The sequence below is a fragment of the Aulonocara sp. 'chitande type north' Nkhata Bay genome, linkage group LG9 (assembly GCF_057382095.1).
Source record: "Aulonocara sp. 'chitande type north' Nkhata Bay isolate Kocher_YH1m ecotype deep benthic linkage group LG9, A_spYH_male_GT1.1, whole genome shotgun sequence".
NCBI classification, from domain to species: Eukaryota; Metazoa; Chordata; class Actinopteri; order Cichliformes; family Cichlidae; genus Aulonocara; species Aulonocara sp. 'chitande type north' Nkhata Bay.
In genome coordinates this window covers 13,153,913-13,179,983 of record NC_141352.1, presented here as the reverse complement: position 1 = coordinate 13,179,983, position 26,071 = coordinate 13,153,913, and the positions used below count along the sequence as shown (strand labels likewise).

At 42.1% G+C, this 26,071-nt stretch overlaps 1 protein-coding gene and 1 non-coding gene across 2 annotated transcripts; one reads left to right on the top strand and one right to left on the bottom strand.

Moving 5' to 3' along the window:
- Positions 1-10,625: 10,625 nt before the first annotated feature.
- Positions 10,626-19,277, top strand: eef1e1 (eukaryotic translation elongation factor 1 epsilon 1). Its single transcript, XM_086305932.1, has 4 exons — positions 10,626-10,852; positions 12,030-12,227; positions 15,184-15,279; positions 17,025-19,277. The coding sequence occupies exons 1-4, from the start codon at positions 10,769-10,771 to the stop codon at positions 17,166-17,168; spliced, it is 522 nt and encodes a 173-aa protein (XP_086162058.1). The 5' UTR covers positions 10,626-10,768; the 3' UTR covers positions 17,169-19,277.
- Positions 15,475-15,578, bottom strand: LOC147321820 (U6 spliceosomal RNA). The gene has a single exon (XR_015131134.1). It is a non-coding gene; the product is annotated as a U6 spliceosomal RNA (small nuclear RNA).
- Positions 19,278-26,071: the final 6,794 nt, after the last annotated feature.

The following is a 26,071-nucleotide window of genomic DNA, read 5'->3' as shown; positions in this document are numbered from 1 at the left end:
TGACACGCGCAGCGGGGTGTATGTCTTATTAATCCGACTGTAGCTTTGCATGTGGACAAAATAGGAACGTTTTTTTATTTAACATTTTCTATTAGGGAATAAAGGCCCATTTTCTCACAGAAAGCCGACTCTCATAGAACGTTCACAAAGCAAATATTTAGTTTTTGTTTATGTAAATGAAAATGTATGAATATTTCTGTGCCTTCTATCAAAAAAGTTGGCCTTTTTATTTAAATAAAAGCCCTGAAATTTGTTTTAATCCCATTAACAGTCTTGTTGAGTCTGTTCAAACTTTTTTTTTTTTTGACATTACTAGGCTGGGTCATAGCCTGCCTGCTCATCACTGTAGCAAAGTGCACTGGCACAACTGTCCACACTATCAACAACAGCATATTTTTACTCTTAATTTGCTGGTTTGTTTGTGTTTGTTCAAGTCAAGTCAGCCAAGAGGACCTCAGTCAGATCCTGAATCAATAAGTCATACTAACTTCACCTTATTGCAAAGTCAGGGAAATAAAAACATTTCACTCTTGGCTATTATGTAATAAATAACTCCCATTCAGTGTGAAAAGCCTTGGAGTCTTATCTTTTGAAAAAATAAATAAATAAGATCTCTGGAAACAGAGCGGCAACTTTCAGTTTCCTTTATTGCTGCTGTTAGTCTACTTAGTTTGGTAGTCGTCCCTGTGAAAGCCCACAGCATGTTGGTGCTTTAAAGGCATCCCGGAATAAATCAAGACTACTCAAGATTAACGGTGGCAAATTATTCATGAAGCCAAGGTCTCCTGGCCGGGAATAGCACAGTGTCCTGGGTGACATGTCACAAAGCATAGGGCTTACAGAGAACACGCACACACACACACTCTCAAAATCAAACCCGTCTCTCTGATAGCACTGCTGCCACCCAACACAGCTCCTGCTTAAATTAAGTGTTTTGATTATTCAGTAAGTGTACATACATTTCATTCCTATAAGCCAGAGGGAAGGAAGGAAGGCGTGAGTGACACCAGAGGTCAGCAACACTCACTGCAGCTATACTTACATTTTACAAGGATTACATCTGCTCAGTGATAAGTCAGTCTTTGTTTATGTAATCAATAAAGCAGCACAGTTTGGAACAGTGTGGGACTTCAGCAACCTGATTACCAGCTGTCTAACTGGCTGATTCGAGCGGCTGTGGGGGAACAGCAGCCCCAATAATGCAGTCGAGGCAGAGAGAGCTCGGAGGGAGTATCCGTTTAGCGGTGACCAGCCTCGGCCTGTGCTGATTCTCCCGTAATAGGCTTTGGGCTCGGCTCCCACCGGAGAGTTTGGTTGACAATCTGACAAAGTTATCTCAAGATAAATGGGTTACAGGTCGGAGGCGGCAGGAGGGGAAAGAGAGAGAGTGTGAGAGAGCGAAACTTGACTTCTCTGTCAGTGATGTTTTGATGGAGGATGTGTATAGCCGCGAGGGCTGGCACTAGCAGGTCCCCCCAGGTAGATGGGAAGATTGTCTGTGGCTATATCGCCAAACAGAGAACTGCTGTGTCTGTGTGTGCCTCTGTCTTTCTCTCTATTGGTAAATCTGATAGCTTCATTAAGAGGGAGATTTGCAAAGACAGAACACAGCTCATGTAAAGTGCCACCAGCAAGCCAGGAGGAAACCTGAGGCAAAGGTCGCCAAGCTGAACACTGCAAATGGACAGCAATGACAGATCTAAATAAGTGGGCTCCCTCTATCAGCCTATATGATAAGCCATTTAACTAATAACTAGGCCTGTCTCTCACTTACGTGCAAACAAATGCAGTTCACGCACATGCAGTCATAAAAGTTGTCCCTTTTCTCTCTCACAAACACACACGTCAAACAAGAGAGCACCTATCATTAAGCCAGGCCTCTTTTTACCCTTTAATTCCTCAGATAAACAGACTTTTCTCTGATCCTGTCAGTCCGCGTTATCTGCAACGCCGGTCAGCCGGTCTGCTACTGTGGAGCAAATTAGGCCCTTAAATGTCAAAATTGCTACACTTTATTAAGTTAATTAGGGGCTGAGTGTACGTGGAGGCAGGGAGGGAAAACACAGACGGGCAGAATGACAAACACTGAGAAGCAGTGACAGCCACTGGCAAGAATACGACACAACGCACAGGAGGTAAGTTTAAACCAGTTCAGACATATGGTATGCACGCAGGTAGCGGCGTATACGGTGCGCATGAATTCAGTCATTATATGCCGTATTTGTGAAATAAAGCAGATTGTCAAAAACATCAGCAGAGACCAGTTAGGTTATTGCAGCAGAGCAGAATGAAGCATTATAAGTGTGTGAGCCTGTGCACTGTAAGTGAGATGTAATGTGCAACGTTTTGGCTTACATCTACAGACCAGTATAATCAATACATGTGCGGTATGTCAGCTGAGTTACAACTGAAGAATACATTTTACATGTAAGAACATTTAACCGTAATCTCCAGTGTTTAAACAGCTGGAGCACAGTTGTTTCAATTAGCAGATCAAATGATGCATTTAAAGGTTTAAAAAAAAATGGCACAGCACCTCCGAGAGACATTGTGAAGCCTGGTATTTTGTTAACACCGGCTTTACATTCCTTAATGTTTAGTGTCCAGCAGTTACAAAAACAATCAATCCATTTTTTTTCTTTAGTCTTATTGACCTCATTCAGCTCCAGAAATGTGTGTTATGGTAACCCTTCACTGGATTTTAATAGTTGATTAAAGTGACAGAATGGCTTCCATATTTTGCGATGTTACGCATGCATTCAATGGGCCTCATTCATTTTGTGCACACAGTATGATTTCTGAAACACGCACTGTTCCCACTATACATGCACAAGTAAATCAGAGTCAGTTATAAACTGATAATCATGTGCTTGCTATCTTCAGTCTTAAATGCTACCATGCTATCCCCTTGGACACAGATGTTACAACTTAGACTAAAATTCAATTCAGTTTTATTTACATAGCGCCAAGTCACAACAACAGTGACCTCACAGCATTTTATATTATAAAGTAAAGACCCTACAGTAATACAGAGAAAACCCTAACAATGAGACAAGCACTTGGCGAAAGTGGGAAGGAAAAACTCCCTTTTAACAGGAAGAAACCTTCAGCAGAACCAGGCTCAGGGAGGGGCATCCTACTGCTGATGAGGGCAAAAGACAACCAGATATTAATATTAACTAATGATTAAATGCATGTATAAACACATGGTGAGTGATAAAAGAAATGAAGGAAGTATCCTCACCATAGCGACTCCAAATGCATCTCCCCTTCTTTGCTGAATTCAAAGCCACAAATGAAGATTTTAGCTTTCTTCTCTCTAAACCTGTTCGGCGCCCTTAAAATCTGCATTTTCCAAACCTTTCCACCGTCTCGACACTTGAAAGCGAACTGCTGATCAATGTTTTGCGGACTGTACTAATCGATTAGGAGTGAACAGAGGGAGACGGGTCTAATGGCTGTTCCTGACTTGAACAGGCCTCCCCCATATGAGAGCAATTGTTCATTACAGGGCTATTTCATGGTGTTCGTCACTTTGCAAGCTTCTGTCTTTCATTCAGCAGTGCGTTGGATGGAGGAATGGCCTCGGGATATATTGTCTGCTCAGAGCTTGAATGTTGTCATGCTAGTTCCCAGTGATTCGCCTGGTGCGATTCAGGACTTTGAAAAATGGGAAAATGTGTTTCGCAGACTTGGGAGAAAAAAGGGGGCTGAATGTGATATCGGTGTTACTCGGTGCAGAATGTTAAGAAGAGTCTGCGGGAGAATGGAGTCGTGTTTCAGTTCAGTCAGAATCAGAAAGTAATGTTTTAGCACTTATGGTGGCTTTAATGTTTTATTGCAATCATCCCAACATGCAGGACACTTTTTAACATTCCTCTGCGCTCGCTTGGAACAATACGCAGCTCATATGGCTCAGACCGAGTTTTATATTGTGCACATGCGGCGCGGTATTCGCTTTGTTATGAAATACGCATGTTCACAGCAGTGTTACTCCACACAGGCCAAAAGCAATAAGTCACGGACAGGTTCCTGACTGTTGCTCTGAGTTGAATTATTTACCCTACATTTCAACAATATGTAAAGTATCCAAAGCATCTCAATCGAAATCTGCCTGCAACACAGCTCAGTGATTCCCTCCATACTAAACAGAGACCTCTGGGCATGACAGCAGCCATACATTATTTCTACCACACACATTCAGGGCTCATACATCTACAGAGCACACACACATTGCACATAGCTCCACATATAACCTCTGATGCATTATTTCTCTAGCCTTCAGTGCGAGAGTCACAGGTGAGTCCTGGTTGCTTTCATCATAGTCTGCCTGTCCAGCTGGCTGGCTGGAGTCTCATCTGTCCCTGGGTTGAAATTGCCAATAAAGAGGGCCTCATATAGATCACCCCCAACGGGTGCAGGCGACCTGTCATGCAGCCCATGATTCCTAGCTCTCAGAGAGGGGAAGAGGGACAAATAACCCTCTGAATCTCCCTATATCTATCTCCCCCACCCGACCCCCCTCTTCTACTCTTCTTTTTCAGCCACACACACACACATACATGTCCCTTCCACCCCTCTCCAGCAGGCCATAAAGTGCCACACGAAAGGGATATAGTGGACACAGTCATAGGAGAGACAAGTGCCGGCCTGAGCTTTCACTTTCCCGCTCCAGAGGCAGTGAATCAAACTAATGGGTTAAAGACATGAAGACGGATGAGCGGGGAGGATTAGGAGCCGGTTTCCCAAATGCGTTCTCGCACGCCTGCGATTCTTAAACATTTCAAACTTTCCAATGAAAAAGACGGAGTTTCCTTTTAACCTTTCTGAAAATGGCAAAGGGAAGAGTCATTAATGTGCCCGAGTCAAGCATTTTATTTTATTTTTTTTACAAAAACCACAGAGCTCGTTCCTCCTCTGGTACTCCGGAAGATCGTGACGAATTGTGGTTGAAAAGGCACGCTTTCTTTACATTTTAAAATGCAACAATAAAGTTGTTTTAAGCACAATTATAATAAGTACAATATGGCAGGCATGTGGTCCATTGTTTTTAGTGTGGTTTCAATAAACTTCCTTAAAGTTTCAGTGATTTCTTCAGTCTTATCAGTTACCTAGCATCATATCTCCCTTTTATAGTTACTTTTTCCATTCCTGATAAAAAATAAAGAAAAAAAAGTTCATGTTTACAGGCAGTTCAGATGAAACTGGACTGTGAGCAGACGTGGACTTTGGGATTTTTCAAAGACCCACAGTGCTCCCTGCTGGTGAAGGACAGAACAGCAGCCAAACTTCAGCATGTGTGCGCCTGCAGCTTTAACCTCACGTGAGCTGCATGACTTTAAAACCTCCAACAACATGGGAGTCTCCCTCATCAACCTCCTGGCCACGACAAGGGCACCAGTTTTTCCTCCAAGATTTGGTCTGAATCATGGATGAGAGACACTTAAAGTAATCATGAGACAGAGGAGACAGAGAAAGATAGAGAGAGAGATGGAGAGAAACCTGCATGGCCAGTGGGCAACTTCAATAAAAAGACTATCTGACTTTTCAGAAGCTATAATAATCAAGATCCTCCCACCGAGGTTGTTTGTCTGAGGGGGACACGGTCGGCTATGAAGGAGGAAATTCAGAGCGGTAATTAATACTCCTAAGTGACTGCTGCTGGATGGAAGGCAGGGACGGGGTTTGTTGTTACTGTGAGCTGGTACTGTGACTCCCAGCATGTCCCACAGCTTTGTGGGTTGGCATGTACACAGAGGAGGAGGAAATGGAGAAAGTGCCTTTATTACTCGTTTGTTTGTCTGCAGGGCCCTTTTCTGATCTGGTCTCAAACGCCCTCCATCCACACACACACACACACCCAGAGAGACACACCGCGCAGCCTTCCAATGCTAATCTCGTGTCACAAATGTTAAGAGAAAGACACGAAATGCCACAAAAATGTCATCACTCTACCCCTGTCACTGGTTCATCCAGCCCTTCCCCTCCACCCTTGTAAACATATTCGAACATGCACTCATTTGCATGTGCGCGTGTGTCTGTGTGTGATGGAGTGTGGGACCAGCTTGTTGTTTGTAGCCTTTGGGTGCCCGCTCTGCGTGGAGCAGCAGGGTGGTTCCTATAATCCCATCACCGTTGTCGTCATGAAGGACCAAAGGCCGCGCCTGGAGGTGCGACATTTCTGGCATCCTCTGACTCTCCTTCACTACCAGAGCCAGCAGCTCCTGAGCCAAGCGGCACACTGTGCAGAATACCGCAAGTCATACACTGACTGACAGCGACTTACTGTATAGTGGGTCTGGCTTGGAAGTGAATAAAAGAATGTATGTCTTTGAGACGATATTTAGATTTTAAAGCCGAATATTTTCAAACCCCTTTTAATCGGTTTATTCAGTTATTTTTATTACCCGCCTGATCTGAACACATATGTGGTATTAAAAACACACAGATTCTTTGAGGTTTCTTCTTCTAATTGGAGAAAACAAGAAATTTAAAGAACATTTACAAAAACTTTTTAGGTATTCAATTATATTAGCTTTACTATAAATAATAATAATGATGAAAAAATATATATACCATCATTTTCCTTTTTGGAAGAGAGGATCTTGATTTTAAAGAAAACAAAACAATTCTAACTATTTTTCACAAAATTCTGCCACTTTTATTTTTTCCCTTTGGACAAGAAAAAAAAAATCATAAATAAAACCTGACAGGAGCCGAGGATACAGGCAGCATGCTGACTCCCATGCATCTGTCTGTCTTCATCTCACAGCTCCTCAACCTTCTCCCAAACTGTCACCCAGCCGCCTGGCGCCTGTCCCCATGTTCACTCTACGGTGGGGATCCGACCTAGCACCAATATGCAATTTCACCAATCTGTGCTGACAGCATTCACGTCCACTATTCACAACCAATTCCCCGCCCCACACCCCCCACCTTCTTCTTCTTCTTCCGCAAGCATCTGTGTGGTTAAAATACAGTCAAAGAGCTTTCACAGGTCATGAAAGGTAACAGAGGAGACAGGCAGGGGCCTGTAGGCCCCGCATCCAGCTAGACAAATCAGCATAACAGCATATTGTAAACTAAAGACTACGCAGATGGGGGGCGGGATACATGTACTAGGACTGAGGCTGCGTTTATGGCTATGCCAGGCTCAAGAAGCCCCACAGCACTATCTCTGACACCCCACCCCCCCCCCCCCCCACCCCGGGTTTCCTTACTAATGTGACCCCAGATTGTGTATCACAATCGGCAGGAGGAAACTCCCACAGGCTACAGTTAGTCCTAAGCACTAGGGATCGCTGTCCTCAGCCCGCCTGAGTACAGACAGAATGTGGCAGCTTCGAGGCATTTAGTTAAAGGAGATGCACTTTAATGCTGCAGGCATGCATTTATGGAAGCCCTACTAGGGTGAAAGCGCATGATGTGCTGGAGCCTATAAACAAACAGGAAAAAAAAAAGCCCACAAAAAAACCCAAAACAAAACTGAAAGGTTAGAGAATTAGGCTTACCTCGTTTCACGGCATCTAATCATTTGTGATAGTCTGCGTACTCATTCTTATAATTAATTTGTTTTCTGGGACAGCTTTTTCTCAGCAAATTGGGTTTAAAAATATCATCTGTTCTTCTATATTAAGCGTACGCAGCGAAAAGGAACATTGTGGATGCGCTGGATGTGCGAGGCAATAAACATCAGTGAAAGTAGTTCACATGAAGCACGGCTGCTGCTGCATGAGAATCAAAAAGGCTGTTGATATTAAAATACTGAAATTGGTATGTTAGACTACAGTGTGAACTTCTCTCAATACGAGCTTGACATCCACTCCTGATCTCTCTATGAATTTGATTCCTTTATGTGCTTAAAAGAAAGTTTAGCTCCATGAATTTGGGCGCTGCGTTCACTGTCTCCTTTGATTAAGAAGTTGATTCTTTCGCCCTGTCCTCCCTGTGGCTCTCTTTTATTATTGCACAGAAAACCACTGGTCGACTGTATCCCCACTTTGACGTGTCATTTATTGATGATTTTTATATTTTTTCTTGCCTGCGTATCTTTTAATTACTGCATTCAATGAATAGGAAGTAAAGCAAACGGATACTGAGTCACTGCCACTAAATGTAGTCCCAGACAAAAGCGGACAGCACTGGCTTCAGTTCAAAGTGGCAGCCTTTACTGCATTATCATTAAAGTGGATCAAATCCAGAGGAACAAAAAAAGATGATTTTGATTTGTATTGCTAGTCGCTGATGCAACCTTACGTCTTGTCATGGAGGTGAGTTGTTGCAGCGAGGATGTGCTCGAAAAGAAAAGTTTGCAGTGTGGCACCTCAGCACAGCTGTCACTCTCACTAAACACACGAGTATGTACTCAGACACACACACACACACACACACATAAACCTGCACAGTACATAGTAAGCCTAGTTTTGACTGACATGTGACATTTCATTATGGGTAAATCATATGCGCGCAGTATATATCCAAAAAGACACGCCACACACGATGTCACATCCAGGACACACTGCAGAGGCAGACGGACAGGACAGGAAAACTTTGCTGCAGGACTTCAGACTGGAACTCCAGACCTTCCTCTGTCATTCTGATTCTATTTGACCACATAGCATCACAAGAAAAGCTTTAGTGATAAGATGCACGCAACTAAGAATGGACAGAAGAAGAGTACACCAGGGGAATGCTGGGATACACAAATACTGTGCTTTTATTGAACTCAAACTACACTGAACAGCCACGCACTCATCTCTTTACAAAGAAATGCGCTTATAAATATTCAAAATCTAATAGTAAGGCACCAGCTTTCTGGCTTCAGCATGTACTCTGTTTGTAGTCTGAGTGGTTATTGATCATCGGACTAATAGTTTGGATTAGCTGTTTTTAATCTGTATTATCAATAGACTGGCTCAGAAAGCAATAAGTCTTAGACTCAATATCAGTTATCCAAATATTCAGATACACCAAAACATTTTTCACCTAGCACAGACTTATGAGTCATTCAAACATAAAAAAACACACCTAACCCTAAAGATGAACCAGTGTTGTGTCTACACATAACAGACAGCCTATCAAAGAACCAATTTTACATTGTATCTTCATTGGCAGCAGCCTGTCACAAAAACACATTGTTTGTTTCAGTTTCTTTAGTTGAATCTATGAAAACTACCAAAGATAACACAGTTTGACAGACATAAAACTACTTTATCAGCAATAACCGAATTTCCCAGAGGAACCCACCCGAGGGATTAATAAAGTTTTATCTTATCTTATCTTATAAGATGATAAAAAAAAAAGGTGAAAGAGCTGTTAGCTGAAAACGTCTTTCTCAGCATGGTGTGCACTGTGTCCTTAAATAGTTTGGGGCAACTGGATAAAAGAAAAACGGTCAGGCCTTAAAACTCTCTACAGCAGATAAACAGTATCTGACAGTCATGTCCTTAAGAAACAGGGAAAAATCCAGACATAGGGTCTGAGCATCTGGACCATGAGCTGATACGTCTACTGTTCACTGAAACCTCATCAGCCTCCTGGAGGAGGCCAGGACAGAGGGACAGCAGTGAGTTTCTGCAGCCATCTGTAAAACATGGTGGAGGCCGTGTCATGTTGGGGTAAGTAATGTATTACACGTCACTCATTACTTTTCTTAAAAGTAATGCAGTATGTTACTTAAATAAAGGAAGAAAAATGTTTCTTTCTAACTGCACTGCACAGAGATAACTGAAGAACCCTTTGTAAGGAAAGTAACAGCATAACTGTAACTGTAATCAAATTACTAAATTTAGTACAGTAGCAAGTTACATTACTTTGTTATTGAACTATGTAATGTTATTACAGTAGTGCACTACTATGTTACACCCAATATTGGACATGCGCCCATCGATATATTAAAAAAAAATGAAGGATGATTCAAGAATTTTGCACAATACTGCGGGTTGCCTTGTGATGCCATAATAGCTCTGGTCTGCTGGGGCTAAGACACAAGACCTCTGGGTGTGTACTATTGTGCTTGGCAGTAAAACGCTGGCATTCCTTTAGATCCTGTGGGTTGCAGGGTGGGGTCTCTACAAATCAGGCTTGTTTCATCCCATCCCATGAACACTTGATTGGTCTAGAATCTGGGGAGCTCAGAGGCCAGGCCAGGCCAGGCCAGTGCCAGGTTCACTGAGCTGATTTTTAGCAATTTTTGCAGTCTGGTAGATGCACTCTCCTCCACCCATGGCAGCAACATTTATTTGGGTGTAAACGTGTGAAAGTCATAAAAACAAAATACCTGAACCCAGTGAATTTCATGCGACACCTTGCATTGTAACCTGCATCCACAGGTTGATCTAAAAAACATCTGCAATAAATCTATGATCAAATTAATGTATATGTAGGAATGAGTTTCATTGTTTCCTGAAATAAAAAATTATGTAATCTATTTGGAGATTATTATTATTATTATTATTGTTGTTGTTGTTGTTGTTGTTGTTGTTGTTATCATCATAGTTCCTTACAAAGTAATTTTATAGCAATTTTATATAATAGCCCTTACTAAATAAAACATAAAGGTATCTGTATTTTAATTTATTTTATTTTTTCACAGACTGGTTTCATCGGTTAAGTTGGGCGAAGCTCTGATGCAATACAATGAAAGGATTCGTATGCCAAGTTTTCTTTGGTTAAATCTTCAGTCAGTCAAGCGTGAGTGGGCGGGAATTGCGACTTTAAGCCAATCACATCATTCGCACATTACCCTGCCCGTCCGACAGTCACAAACATGGCGTTGCGGGAGCTATCTTCGCTGGAGAAATACCTTGGACAAAAAAAGGCGAATAAGTACAGTACGCAGGGGGATAAAAAGGTGATATAACGGTTCATTATTGTGTCATTTACTGTAGGTGATACAATTGCCATTTTAATTGAAAGGCGCCCTCCGAGCTGTTGTAACCGGGACACCTAGCTATAGCAGGGGAGTGCTAACATGCCATGCATGTGTGTTGGAAATAAAGCTGTGCTTATAGTGTGTCTATATCGGGCTGTTCGTCTGTTGTCAGCTAAGTTTCTCCATTACCCCAGCATTTCCACGCAGAGAGATGTGTTTGCCAGCGGTCTTGTTGGGAAAAGTCAGGATAGTGGATAGCATAAAGCTATAATAGACGTAGCCCCATGCTTTGTCTATAGCCGTCCATTGAAACTAAGCGAGGGGAGGAGTTAGCTGTCAGTACCATGGGATGGACAGAGCAAGTGAACTCTAGTAGTGTATAGAACTATGTTTAGAATAATATAAATTTAATTTGTAGTACTAATAATAGTAAATTCTTGTTATTTATTTTATGCAATTTATTTTCATTCAGGGGAAAATAAACATATTTGCGAAACGGAAAATTGCGAAAAATTATAGCTATTGATAATAATGTCTTATAAAGTATGAACAAATTAGAGTTTCAACATGAAGCCCTTATCATCGAATCATCATCACTCATTCATACACATTTTGCGTCCTCCTAAAAACCTTAAACCGTTTTTGTTGTATTTTTAAACAGTCTTTTTTTTTTTTTTTTAACATTAATTACTTTATCCTTTTATTCATATTTATGACCGGACGTATGTTTGTTTTTAAATGCAGCTACTGGATATTTGAATTTATCTATCTATATGTCAGTAAATAAAACAACAGTAAATAATGTTTTTGTAGAAGTGGGGGTAGCAATCTGCTCCAGATTTTTTTAACGGATGCTGTAGTGAAAGGTTAATAAGGAAAAGTTGTGAAAGTATTTTTTCCCACCCATATTAAATTCTTTCTTCTGGATATCAACCTAACCATCCATCGTAATTTCACTAATCAGTATTTTCCAAATTACACATTGATAATCGGCGTGCATATGAGATCCAGACAGTCTAATAAAATAAATGCATTTATTAGGGACGTTTTGCAATCACTGGAAATGAAGCGTGTTATTTAGAAAGACAGTGCTGGCTTCTGATGCATTCAAATGATTGTTTGTAACTACCCCTCACTGTCACTCCTCGCCCTCCAGGTACCTGTGCTACAGAATAATAATGGTCCTCCGCTGGTGGGGTTGGTGACCATCGCCTGTCACCTGGCGAAAGAGGCCAAGCGCCCAGAGCTGCTGGGTGACACCGCAGAGAGCAGAGCGGTGGTGCAGCAGTGGCTCGAGTACAGAGTGACCAAACTCGACAGTTGCACAAAGGAAGACATCAAGACCGTCCTAAAGGTAAAAGAGCTGATTTTCAAGGAAATCCTTTCCTTTTCATTGAAACAGCATTTCTAGAGTTAAATGCATACGTACTTAAAATGATCCCAGATTTTAATCCTGATGTTTCCAAGCATGCTTAGAAGTCTTATTTTTTTCTTTGTGCTAAAATCAGTGTTAAAATTGTTCTCTTTCTTTGAGAGTTTCTTTGACAGTTTCTTCCACATTGACCTCCTGTGACCACCAGTTGGGTCAATGTGTGTGTCTCTTTGCCTTATTAAGGCGCGAGCGACAGGAATACGGGCTGATGTATGGCCCTTCAGTGACATGGCCCCACGCGACAGAGCAAAATACTCTAATGTGCCTGACGCCAGTCAGCGTGAAACGGATCGTCAGCCGCTGGTCGGCTGGATGCCGCGCGCCTCTTGGCACCGTCCTGTCAGCGTGAAGTGTCTGTGCATTTGTGTGTGTGTGTGTGTATGTGCGCACTTCTCAGCGTGACACGCTGTTGTGGCATGGCTGAGAAGTCATGCTGTGCGGCAGCATGTTATCTGGACAGGCCTCTTAAATATTTTAATGGTGCCACTTACAGACGGAAGTCGCCCTGAGCAGCTCAGCACTGGTGCCCGGTGGCCCCCTGTCCTGTCCTGCTGCTTGAGCCGCGTCCTTAACGCTCTCCTTTTAAGCACACCAGTCATCTCCCATTAAATTATGCTCAGATAAAAGTGTCATCTGGAGGAGTTTTTAAACTTTCTCACCCCAGGATGCAAATAAGACATTTTTGCTTCGCAAGCTGAGACTTGTTTCCGAAGTAAACATCTTGTCACTCATGTAATATGTTGATAAACAAGCCAGTTTGGGTTGGCCCTGAACCCAGAGACAAGCTGAGTGTTGGTGAAAGTCTGTCACTCCACTTTAAACAAATCAGGCCAGTATTGAAGACTTCCTGCTGCCACTCAATTTGACTATTATCTTTTGTTTCAGCATGCAAATGCTGTAGTATACAAATGATTGCATCTGCTAAGTACTTTGTCTTCAGTGAGTGGAGAGCACGATCATTCAGTTTTTGACAAAACTGTAAACTCTCAGTGTAAACAGAAATAATTTTCACTTATTCTGTTTTTTTGACTCCTGTTTAATGTTTTCAGGTGTTACAATTGAAAGTAAAAAGCCTCTCACACAGTGTCAGCCAGGACAGGCTTCAACCTCCCTCTATATCCAAGGCTGAATAGGCAGATAAGAAAATGGATGGATGGAGTACTGAGCAGAGTACTGACGGCTATGGTTGCCTGAAGGCCAAATGAAAGTGGTATAAACTCGAGAGATCACTGTGTCTGAGTCCAAGAATGGCAGCAACAATAAAAATAGCATCTGGAGCATCAAGTTTGTACAGAAATAATAAAGAAAAGGTGTGATTCATTAGTGCACCTGTATCTCCTTTTCTTAGTTATTCATCAGCTCGAGTTGACTGTTCTGTAGGATTTTTATCTGAATGCAACAACAGCACTGATGCACAGTTAGCAGGTAGCAAAGAACCCAGGTTTGAGCTCCATGTGCTGGGTGCAGGGCAGCAGGAGAGCTGCCTCTCCTCTGATGCTCGACTAGGCTTCAGCCTGATGGCTGTAGGCTACAGAAAAGCAAGGATCTGACTGTGGAAGGGGAGGAAGTCTGCAGTCTTCATGCCTTGTTTGGCATCACCCACACTTCCCGCACAATAACTCCATTTGCCCCCAAGATGCTCTGTGTGTGTTTGGAGTTTTCCCTCGCCTTCGCACAATGTACAAGTGCTAAAGATGGTCCCTTCCCCAGGGACCAGCACTTCCATGCACGACTTTGCTTGCACAGACACAGACTGAGGAGTGCACGACGTGCCGCCCAAGTTTAAGACGGCTTCATTAGATTTGCAAGCGAGAGTTGTAGTCATTTGGTTGAGAAGTAAACAAATAGCCCGTTTTGTACAGCATCTGTGCTAAGTCGCCAGTCATGGGGAGAGATGACATTCCCCCTCAGGTTACATATTATTCCTATCCACATAGCAGCACACAGACACGCACGCAAGCCATGAACCAGACTCGTGTACCTCACGCACCCACAGATATATAGGTTAATGAACCTGCTGATGTGCCCCCTTTAAGTCTATACCGTCCATCAAGACAGTAACATTTCGTAGTCCCAGCATCTCTTTTTTTAGGGATGCTTCTGATAGAGTTGTATTGTTGATTGTCATTCATGCTTAGAAACATTTACTCATTTATGCTTAGAAATATTTAACCATAGATGCTTAGAAGTGTATAATCAATTGTGTAGTGATAAGTTGTGTGATCTTTAACAGGCTACAGAGGCCTGGTGTGCATTCCACACTGGGAGCATGGGAAAGTTCGTACCTTGTTTAATTGTTATGGTAGGATTAACGTAGTTACATTTGTTTTAGTTTAAGTGCTTTTTGTGTATAAATGAACTGCTAGACTTCCTTACTGTGTTATCTAGGATGAGGGGGGGTCTACCCTCTTCCTGACCAAGGATGTTTGCTTGTGTGCTTTTATGACCCTTTGATCAGCAGTAGCACACACACACACACACACAAGGTACTCTTTGTGTATGTAGACGTCATATGTTAATGAACCTATGCATATTCATGTAACCTCAATAAAAGGACAGTGATACGGGAGAACGGACGAGAGCAACTGGGGCCAAGCGAAGGAACGGCGTTTGTCCGGTTCTCTCCCGTGCACGAGTAACATGAAGCTTGCCTACTTCGTGTCTTGCTTTGCGGTGTAATTATATTGCCTTCAACGTTCCAGCGAATAGGTTTATGCTACAAACCCATCAGCTTCATTAGTGATTCATATAATGTGTCCATCTGTCACATTAAGACATTTGTGTTTGCATTGAAATACTTACCATAATGCATAAATTATCATAAGAAATGACCTGATTTGCATAGCGTGTCTTATGCTCTTGAAATTTCCTCTTTCAGGACCTCAATCTCTACCTGCAAGACAAGGTCTATCTGGCCGGAAACCAGTTCACCTTAGCTGATGTTTTTATGTACTATGGAATCCATCCAGTCATAGTAAGTTACCTGTTTGAAGCTCCCTTATGTGCCGACTTCACTCGTAAGCCTCAATGTTTCTACACATTTATCAACTTAATGTATTCTGGGGTGTTCACATTAACTTTGAATCTTTATAATGTGCTTCTAGGAAACACTTTGTAACAACCAAACATTTTAGAAACTTGTCTTTAGGTTTTTCAAAGTTATTTGTCTAATTACATTCTTACAATCATTTACCAAGGATTCATCCTTGCGCAGGGGCCATGCTAATCTTCTCTGTATCGTATCCAATTTAGCGTACGCGCTTGCCGAAGCAAGGATTCATCTATCCACCCCATCTTTCACGCTTTTCTCTCCTTATCAACAATCACTTCGGTCAAACCTCAACTTTAATAAGGAATTTGTCATCTTGCATAACGTACAATTAGACCAGTCACATGGCCACAGGGCACCGAGGTCAAGCTGGCAATAAACACACAGATTATAAACAGATTCTCACTTCTCCTCAGTCAGATAAAGCGATGTGGCATAAAGTGATGTCTTTACCCTCAGACCAGGGACAAGTAAGTTTGCTACGCCTTACAGGATAAAAAAACAAGCGAGTTCAGAAATGGGAAAGGCAGAATGAGACGGAGGCGGGGGGAGATCACATGTTCAGAGATGTCAGTTTTTGTGGCAAAGATGGAAGGCCCCCACCTCCTCCCACTCCACGCCACCAGGCAGAGGGGCGTCACTTTGGTTTGCAGTCAGTGTGGTTTTTAACCTCGGGGACAGAAGGTCAGCTAGTGCAACCCTTAACCACAGCCTGCGCTGATGTTCAATTCATGGGAAACTACTTTACACAAACATTAAACCTGACTGATGCTGGAATGGTTGTAGGCCGGATCGTTGTCCGTTTTGAGGAATTTCCATATTCCGCTTAATTATGTGATTTAAAAAAAACACGCTTAATAATGTTTTCCAAGGCCATTTTAGTGCTTCAAATATTCCCAGTTGTCCACCTGCATTATGCTGCAACTAAAAGAAAACCAGTGTAAAATTGGTTACCATGTGATTATCATCATGTGAAATCTGCTGAACTTTGTAACTGGTTTGTTTCAGGCTTTGATATCTGCTCAGTTGTGACAGCAGAGACAAATACATGTTTTATATCACATATGAGTGCCATATTAATCAGAGCACATCATCAAAAGTGCATAAAAAAGGCAGCCGTCATGAAGCTGTTCTTCAAGTGTAATTATTTTTAGATAAGAACATTCAAACCAACCTAAACCAGTGCATCAACACTTCTCGCATGTGATCTCATGAATGTAAGCATTGCTTACATGTAGCCTCTCTTTAGCGTTTTGTTTTCCTCATAAGAGTTTCACTAAAACTGGATTCCTTTTTTCCTTCTTCATTTAATGGGATTTCTAAATAGTGTAGAAGAAAGTATCCAGGTTTTCACCAAAATGAGAGTAAATTCTACTGATTGTATTCATCCTTATTTAACCAGGAAGTCAAACTCGTGTTTAAGAATCTATTTTGCGAGTGTATTTGAGACCCAGATAGGCAGCATTAACATGTTTTTGATAACAGGATAAAACTGAGGGAAGAGGGAAACGCACTGCTTTATACTTGTAATGGTTCATATTTGATTGTTTTTGGAGGAAACTCATGAATGTTAAACCATCTTTGACTGTGTTAAATAGATTTTCTGTCAGTTTAACTCGCCTTCACGATGCGGTTAAACGCGTCACCTCCAATGATCTTCTCTTTCCCAGGTTGACTTGGCCATCCAGGACAGGGAGCAGTATGTGAATGTTACCCGCTGGTTCGACCACATCCAGCGCTACCCTGGTGTCCGGCACCACCTCCCTCCAGTAGCTGTGCTCAGGAACAGAATTTACACCAGCAGACACCACTGAGACCTGACCACCACCCTCCGCCTATCCAGTCTCACTCATCACTATCCTGCCGCAGATCTGGACAACTCGTGTGCTTACCAAGACTGCGTCACATCACGATCATAACTTCCATACTGTAACACTGATATTCTGCGTTTCAGATTCTTATTCTCGCCTAGATGTTTTTGTTTTAGTCGCAAACCTGTACTCTTATCTTTGGTTATGTAGGATAGGCGAAGAACACAAAGTTTTTCTATGTTAGGTACTATAAAGGGAATAACTGCTACTACAAATGTAATTCAGTTCAATCATTCTTTCACACAAGGTCACTGTTTTTAATAAATATATTGCCTGATAGAGTAGGCTTTTTGTTTTAATGAAGCGTTAGGAAGGAAGGAAGTGAAGGAAAGAAGGGTGTCTGTCACTGTAACCCTTTGGTGACTCAGTAATGCTAACACTATGAGAAGTCTGGCACCTCAATGCTTACTCAGTGATGATGGGAGCGACGATTTGAGGCCGTTTGTTTTGTCTTGTGTGGCTTTGTGGGTTGCAGTAAAATGCTGCTAGCTTGGCTGAAAGGTGTTTCTATTTATGAATGATTATTTGTTTAATCTGAGCCTTGAACTCAAACATGTATTACAGTTTCAAAGAAGGTTTAAGATGTTACTTAACTGGAAGCACGTTATGTCCTTGGGGAAACGCTGCTTCCTCCGTGCAGCCTCACAGTCGGTCCCATTTCTAGGATGTTCCAGGTTCCATATCGTGACCCCACAGACTTGTGGGTATTGCCATCGTCTCCTTGTATCTGATGCTATTATGTTAGGATTTCGTTTTTCCGTGTGCATTTAGTGGACTGTTTAGTTTCTGTGTGTGTGCTTGTGTGCGTGTTTTTGTTCTTTTCCTGATTACATCCCCGCTCCGTGTTCCACTTCCTCACCACCAGCTGTGTGGGCAGCAGTGAGCAGTTGAGCGTCAGCCCCAGAGTCAGAGATCAGAGTGAGGCTCCAATCAGTCCCACTACCACCACTGTTGATGCTGCAGGCCAGAGAGAGGGCAGCGGGCTCACCAGCTGCCACACAGATCCAGCCAGCCAAGGCCAGAACCCAGGCCCCTGGGCGACAGTCAGCCACTGTGTGTCATTTCAACCCTCACGCTCCCATGGGGCTACTGAAGAGAGAAGGACGAAGGGAGGCAGAGAGTGAGCGAGGGAGGAAAGGAGAGAGGGCCACGCAGAGAAGAAGAGCACCCAGAGGCAGAGGGATCTTTTTGTGACATGTGAACAATAATCAGTGCCTCCGAAAGCCTCACTGCTGCTGACTGGCTGTTTGCTATTAGCACCATTTACAGGCCAAATCATGGCAGTGTTGGTCTAACCTGTGTTTTAGCATCATGAAGCTACGATAAAAGCAGAATGAGGTAGGGTTAGAGGAGTAACGCCATAAAATCATCCTTTACTTAAACCTTACAGCTCTTACATGGTGGGACTGACAACTTTATGTAATACTCTTCATAGCTTTATCGTTCTGTTTTTAGATGTTGACATTTCAGCCATGTTTTTTTGTTGTTTTAAATCCCCTTCCCGCCAGCATGTCTTGCATATTGTTCATTGCTTAAACCTCAGCGGTTTGTTATCCGGTGTAATCATGATGCTCATCCTGTGCCAATAAATCAAAGGGATCCGCAGCTCATGACCCCTGATTTCTTACAGAGTGTGCATATTCTTCATGAATTTGTTTTGCACAGCCAGAATACAGAGCTATTGTTCAGCAGGGTTCTGTAAGACTGCACGCTGTGTGTTTGTGGCAAGTGTTATAAAAGTAGATGTGAAGGATATAAACCGCTTGCAGTCATCTGAGTGAGCCTTGTGACTAGCTGGAGCATTTTTATGGTGTTCTCTACCATTAAAGAAGCCCTTGTCCTCCCGGTTATGTTAACATTAGATCGGAATGCAGTTTTGAACGCGTAGCATCTGACAGGCCTGCTAACTTCTGAGGTGTTAAAAAAAAAGTTATGCCCTCTTAACTTGCAGCTGGGCAAATCTAAAATTATGTGTGTGATGTTTCCATAGTTACAAACGTGGCAACAGTAAAATACTTTTATTATAAAAATAAAAACCTTTCAGTCACAGAGTTCGCATTTGAAATTGTTGTTTATTTAAATGCAGAATTCAGGGAGTGATGAGTGAACGCCCCTGTGGAGCTTACAGGTGCGAGAAGCAGGTTAGTTTGAAACAGAAACTGACAGCTGCAGTTAATAAGGTGCATAAACAGCTTTGTTTACATAGTAATATATGAATCAAATTGACCCAAAAAAAAAGGCAGAAAATAAACCAATAAAAGTGACAAGCAAATGTTTCTGCACACGAAAGAGATGATCAAACATCACAGCTGAAAATTAAAATAACGTAATGAAATAAAAAGTGTTTTCATCTTGTGTGTTAATGCTGTGAGGTTGATATCCAGGTGATTCACATACAACCCAGTTTGATCTTAAGTGGGTCAGAGCAGTGAGACTTTCCTACCTATCGTTCTCAAGTAGTTGAACTGTACGTTTAATCCCTGAGATTTCTCGACACCAACAATAGTACGTCTCAGTTTTTCTACATGATACAGAGCATTGTCAAAAATTAAAAAAAACTAAATTTACAGAAAAAAGTCTATCCTATTGTCAAGACTGTCCTGTAATTATAGAGCCAAAAGTTTTTTATAATTCACAAACAATGTATAATTCATCTTATTTTAGTTATTTATGTTACTGTGGACAGAGTATAAAAAATAACGATTTCTCTTTTAGATTGTGAAAAACATGAAACATTTATGTCATTAATCTGTTTATCTCCTACTTTGGTTTAGTATGAATGGCCATGGGGGGAAGTCGTTATCAGCAGGACAAGTTTTAAAATTTTATAAAGTTACAGTTAAAATTCCTAAATTTATGTCCTCCATATTTTCCAAAAATGTCCAGTTGGCCAGATTGAAATCTGGCAGTGCCAATTCTGGCCCCCTGGCCTTATGTTTGACACCCCTGAGATCTGTGACAATAAGGTGACTATCTATCGTTTAAAATCGGCATGGGATGGTTTTTAGTTTCCTGGGGGGGGGGTTTCTTAATCTATCCCAAGATATTTTTTGAAGCACGATGCTGACGAGTCAGTCATTTTTAAACTGTCTCTCTCGTCCTCGCTCTTTGCTCAAGCGGTCAGCCAAATCTCAAAACGCCGTTGTGGTAAGGCCTCACAGTTAGGCTCCTCGCTGATCAAACCTGAGTGCAGGCAGAGTGAGGGGGCCACAGCAGGTACACAGGACAGAGGCACCAATTAGGGACGACCTTCATGATGACTTCTGAATGCGAGGGAAGCAACTCTCTGCAGGGGTGACCCTCCACTGTGGCCCCAGATTGACAAGCTCAACAGCTTTCTACTATACCAACTGTCCCCCGCCTCTCCTGCAGCTTAATAATAGTGAAATACAATTTTCTTCCTTGTGAGGGACCAGTCAAAGGTCAATAATGTAAGGTCCTCATCAGAATATAGAGATGATTTATGAGCTGTGATAGGGAATGGCCCTGTTACCACCTTCTTTCTTTCTAAAGTCAGGCATAAAAAGAGCTTTAAAAAAGTAAAAAGAAAAATTTAAAAAATATAATATTTTGATTGGGTTGCTAGGAAACACGATTAGTTTGTTTGTTTTTATCTAAGATCATTATTTCTGCAGTGGTCCTGACTCCACAAAAGTCACAGTGTGCAAGGAAATGAAACACAAACTCTTTTTGGCCTTGCTGTGGCTCTGTTGCGTTCCCTGCATCTGACATCATAAGCTCATGGCATGGATGCAACTAACATTTCACTAAAAGCTTGCAAGATGGTTTTGTGCAGGTATCTCAGAAGGTCTAAGACTCTCCACTGTTTGACATCAACATCTGTTGCCCCCCAATATTTTCAGTATTCTTCTATTGAAAACTTTGAAATAAGCTTGACTGCATTTGAGTTACCAAGCTGATGACTGTCCATCCTCTCCAGCCTCCAGAAGCTGCAGAATTACATCATTCACTGTATTGACTTTGTGATGCGGGGAGAGAGTCAAGCGTTTAGGTTTTACCTGTATCACCTCCTGCCTCATCTCCCCAACACCTTTGTCAGCTCAACTTTACGAACCGTACTAGATGGACAGCCCCACACACACACACCACAGTCCACCTACGCAACAGCAAACAGCTACCCTTCATTAATTCTTATTAACAAAATCAGAGTGAGGGAACGGGATCGGCCACGACATCTGCTAAGAACAGGGCCCCGCCATCTCTCGCTGACTGATTCACTGGAACAATCAACACTGCGTGGTGGTGAGGGGAGCGTTAGCGCGTCGTAAGCTCTTTTGACAGGATTTATCGACCACGCTTCATCGTGCTCTTACACGCTGTGACAGTTGTACCATGCGCCTATAAAGATGGCATCTGATTGTCTACTGCAATTACATGAGTGCAGGAGCAAGGATGCAAGTATGAAGGACACAAAGGCACGGGAAGGGGGGCATGTGTTTTTCACAGCATGCTCTTCAATGAACTTAGACATGAAGGAGAGAAATGTGTCTTTGCCTTTGAAGGTGTGGGGATGTGTGTGCTCACGCCGGGGATTCACATACATGCCGCTGTCGAGAAAACCCACCAGTCACTACTTACCATCTGCAGTACAGAGAGACACATGTAAATATGCTTATACTTAACATCAGTTATGTAATAATAAAAACAACAAAATGTCACTTTTTAAAAAGCAAATTAACATTAACATCTTGGATGATTTGTATGACACAGCAAGCCATAATATTTGCTAAATAAGCACCAACAACATATAATGACTTAAAGTAGTGGATGAGGCCTAGCTGACACTAATGGACACCTTCTGCCTGTGTTGGGACACCTGTCAGTCAGTGTGGCCACACCCCTAACTCCAGCATCCACGTGGACGGGTTATTAAAAAATATATGCTGAGAGTTATGAAGGGAGAAACTATCCATAGGGCCCAAAATCATATTTGTAGCAGGCTGCAAATATGATTTTGAATGCTGTAAAGTTGAGCCGGTCTGAAGCAGCACCTTCAAGAACTGCAGTTTTTGCCACGTCTGCATTGTGTTTTTTCTCTCTGGAGGTTGCTTTATATGTTGCTGGAGTGTTTGTGACTTCGTTTCCATTTCAGCTGGATACTGAATATACTGAATGTAAACTTTTGGTGTCCTATTTACTTTGCATTCAAAGAATGGAGTTAAATGAATGTATACTGCAAATTAACTGGCAGCTTGTTGCCAGGTTTGCTGTTCAGCTCAATGCATAAAGTCTTACCTTAACTGATGGAAATGATTGCCGTAGATTAGAAATACTTTGATCAGGTGACTTCTATTCTTCCGCTGGTCCTATGGACACATGCCTATGTTGATCTCATGTTATTACCATCTGAGGAATTGGTGATATTTTACCACCAGGTGTGTCTATCACAAAATAATATTCATCCCAGGTTAAACTCTTTGTGTTCTCTCTCTTTTTTCTATTTCTGGTAAGTCAGAGCCTAACCTTGGATTACATAAGGATCCCAGGTGTGCAGTTAGACCAGAGTTTTACGAGATGCAACCACTCAGCTCATCAATCAGAGAAATGGGTGGTTGATTCGGCACGTAGGTGCTAAACTACATGTGCGTGACCCGGGGCAAGGAGATTGCACAAGACTGCACCTTGAGTCTTTCTCTCACACACAGATGACTCTTCTTGAATTAACCGCCTCGATCGTTCCTCACCCTTTCCGCTGATCTGCCTCAGCTGCAGAGTCTTTGTATTTTTTCCATCCTAGGTACATGCATGCATGCGTGCGTGTGTGTGTGGTCATGCACCCGGTCCTGGGGTTATAGTTCTTGCTTGGGGGTTAAAAAAAAGCAAAGGGGAGAGTCGACCCATTTGGCTAATGTTGTGAAACATATAAAAAATTATAAAAAAGATTTACCCTCTCACTTATAGGGTCACATGGTTACGGTCGATGCAAGGACTTCTCTTTTGCCATTGTGTGGCCTTGTCGCACTACTCTTCCCTTTATTCAAATGTTCCACAAATTAGCCATACATTTATCCCCTCCTCCTGATCCAGCCAACCCACAGGTCATGCCACTTAACTTCAGCCAGCCCCCCTGCTGTAATAAGTTCTGATAGGAAGCCTCCAGGGAAGTTGACTTCTCACTGAGAAGTGATACTAAAAGTAATTGCAGCTGAAACCCTGTGACAGCGGAGTGTGCTTCGAAAAAAGAGGGGGAAAATTGACAGTGCAGCACAGAGAGGGTGGCAAATGAAATGAGCACAGGGGATGGCAGAGAGGGGAGAGTCGGGACAGAGACCACTGCCCTCAGCCAATTCCTGTAATTTGACCTCCATGGGGGGGGGAAACAGCAACAGTTTCCTCATTTGCATATTTCTTCAACTCATCTGCATACATCACCGTCTTTTTTTATTACAGCCGCTTGGTTTTAATTTGAAATGACTAATTTATTTAAAACCTAGAATTAATGCAGAGTACATTCTCTTTGTAATGCATCTCATTTCCCTAATAATTAACACAAAAAACAATTCATTGAGCATAAACAAGGTTCCATATCATTATCTTTGAATATGGGCGGCTACCTTAATGACCCCCTCAGTTTATTGTTCTTGTGTGAAAACCAGCTAGTTATTTTTAACGAGGACGCGGCTGTGGTGCCTGGTGGTTACGGCTGACACGGAGGAACACTGCGAGAAGCAAACTACTACATACTTTCACAATTATAAGAAAAGATTTTAGTCCAAACACCGACGGTTCCATCTGCAGACAATTTAAAACTGCACCAAAGTTCCCGTAATTTCAATCTAAACTCTCCATCGAGAATCACCGGTTTCCCCGTGGGCAGGGATTAATTCGAGAAGAAAAAGATTTTCTCTTAAACACGCTGTGAGCTCCTCTGTTTCCATTTTAGAGATTAATCTAATCACCATTATTTGCCAAACTTCTTCCCCAGCTTTGCGCCTCCGCTTCTTCTCTGCTCTTTGCATCGTTTTCATAAACAAGATTCACCCGTGTTATTTAACTATAATTCTATATTAATGCGGAAAGCAAAGAAAAGTAGGTTTCCCTTTTTTATTTTCATTGGAAAAAAACAAACAAAATGAGAACAGAACAAATGGGGACATCATGAACTTGCCTTGATAGAAAAATAAAAATCCAGATGGGCAGATGATTAAGTATACTGAAAATGTTAAATGCCAGCAGCCTTAAGCAATATCTGTTTGGCACACACGAGATAAAACCTCTGTGGCTGATAATTGAGTCAAAGTAGAAGTAGGAAACACTACACTTTCTTAAAATGAGCACTTGAGTTAATCCTTATATAATTTATAATGTGCCCACAGCTCCCCACCCCCACCCCTGCAGGTCCCACACCTGAAGTGGATAAGTAGCTATGAAGATATGAGTGTTCATTTACCCAAGACTTTTATGGCCTTGAAAAAAACACTGTCCATTCTTCATGAGGACTGTATTGTAGTATGATTTTGTGCAGAAGTTTTAAAGGTTTTGTGTGGGTGAAGTTCTTGTGTTTTAGTTGCTGCATTGCTTTTGTAAAAGCATGTAAAAGCTGGGAAAAAAAGATAGCAAGGTAGCACAATCCCTCACTTGCAATACAGTGTAATGCGTGTTTTTTCTGTGTGCGTGCTTAACCTCGCTGACACAGAGAAAGTAATTTCTTAGACTACATTCACCTTACTCTGCAAAATTACCTGAAACCTACTGTCTCATAATTACAACCTATCAGTCTAAACCTGACACTACAGTTTCACATGCCAACACAAATCGTACAACCTACCTTTTAGTTTTTAGGTATGAACAAAAATACCGACAACACAAAGCAAAGTTGAAAAGTAGCATAAAGAGACTCCAACGTGTTCACCACCACAGTAGAAACGGATAGAAATGGAGGCTGCAGCATGACTGCTCATCTCTTTTTTGTTCCCTGTTGAAGTTCGGGGTCTGGCTGCTGGGCTGGGGTCAGCATTCACTCAGTTTTAACATCATTCTGGGTTCTTGGCTAGTCTTGTGTTAGCGTGCAGAAGAGCTAAAGTTCTTTTAGCAAGCATTAGCTAGCAACTTAGCACTGTACCCTCTTCTCACTCGCAGCTCCAAAATACACACAAGGTGGCATCTGTCGCAATGCTACGAGGAACTATTAGGGCTAAATTAAGAAAAAAATACAGAATTAAGTGAAAAGTTGTCGTATATCCCCCATCATGATGTGTTGTGTAGATGAGTTAGTCAAATCGTACCTCAGAATGATTACCTTTTTTAGGGCACACAGTATAGTGATATACGTCATTATGAGCAGAATGACAGATCAGACAGCCAACAGTGCTTTAATTAATTTAGCATAATTACAGACCAGAGACACACAGCCCGGCTAACTCCTGCGTGTGCATTTGTGAGTTTGTGGCTTCACCGCTGACTGGTTTTCTACTGGACTAAGGGCATGAAGCTGCAATCTGGCAGAGCACGTCCCCAGCCAACACTGACTCACTCAGTCTGCTCAGATGACTGCCTTCTCCGTGCCTCGCTCTCATGAACAACAACACAGTTCAGAGATACGTGCACATGATACAAAACAGAGAAGCGAGGCGGTGTCATTACAGTCGTTTAGAGACAGAGATCAGAGAACGACTGAGACGTGCAAGGTGGGAAAGGACGATGAGGATAGAATACTTGCCCGTCAGTGAACCTGAATGATTTTGATTTTGATAAGTCAAGTTGAGACATAAGAAGATGTGCAATCAGTGAGAAGAAAGCTTTGTGAAGGGTCTCTATTTTCTTTTTGACTGTCTGAGTATTTGCTGCAGTTCTCTCATTCTCGAATCACCGTGTCTGGAGTGAAA

Coding starts and splice junctions, on each gene's coding strand:
- eef1e1 (XM_086305932.1), top strand. CDS start 10,769: ATGGCGTTGCGGGAGCTATCTTCGCTGGAGAAATACCTTGGACAAAAA. Junction 10,853..12,029: donor GTACGCAGGGGGATAAAAAG/GTGATATAACGG, acceptor CTCGCCCTCCAG/GTACCTGTGCTACAGAATAA. Junction 12,228..15,183: donor ACATCAAGACCGTCCTAAAG/GTAAAAGAGCTG, acceptor TTCCTCTTTCAG/GACCTCAATCTCTACCTGCA.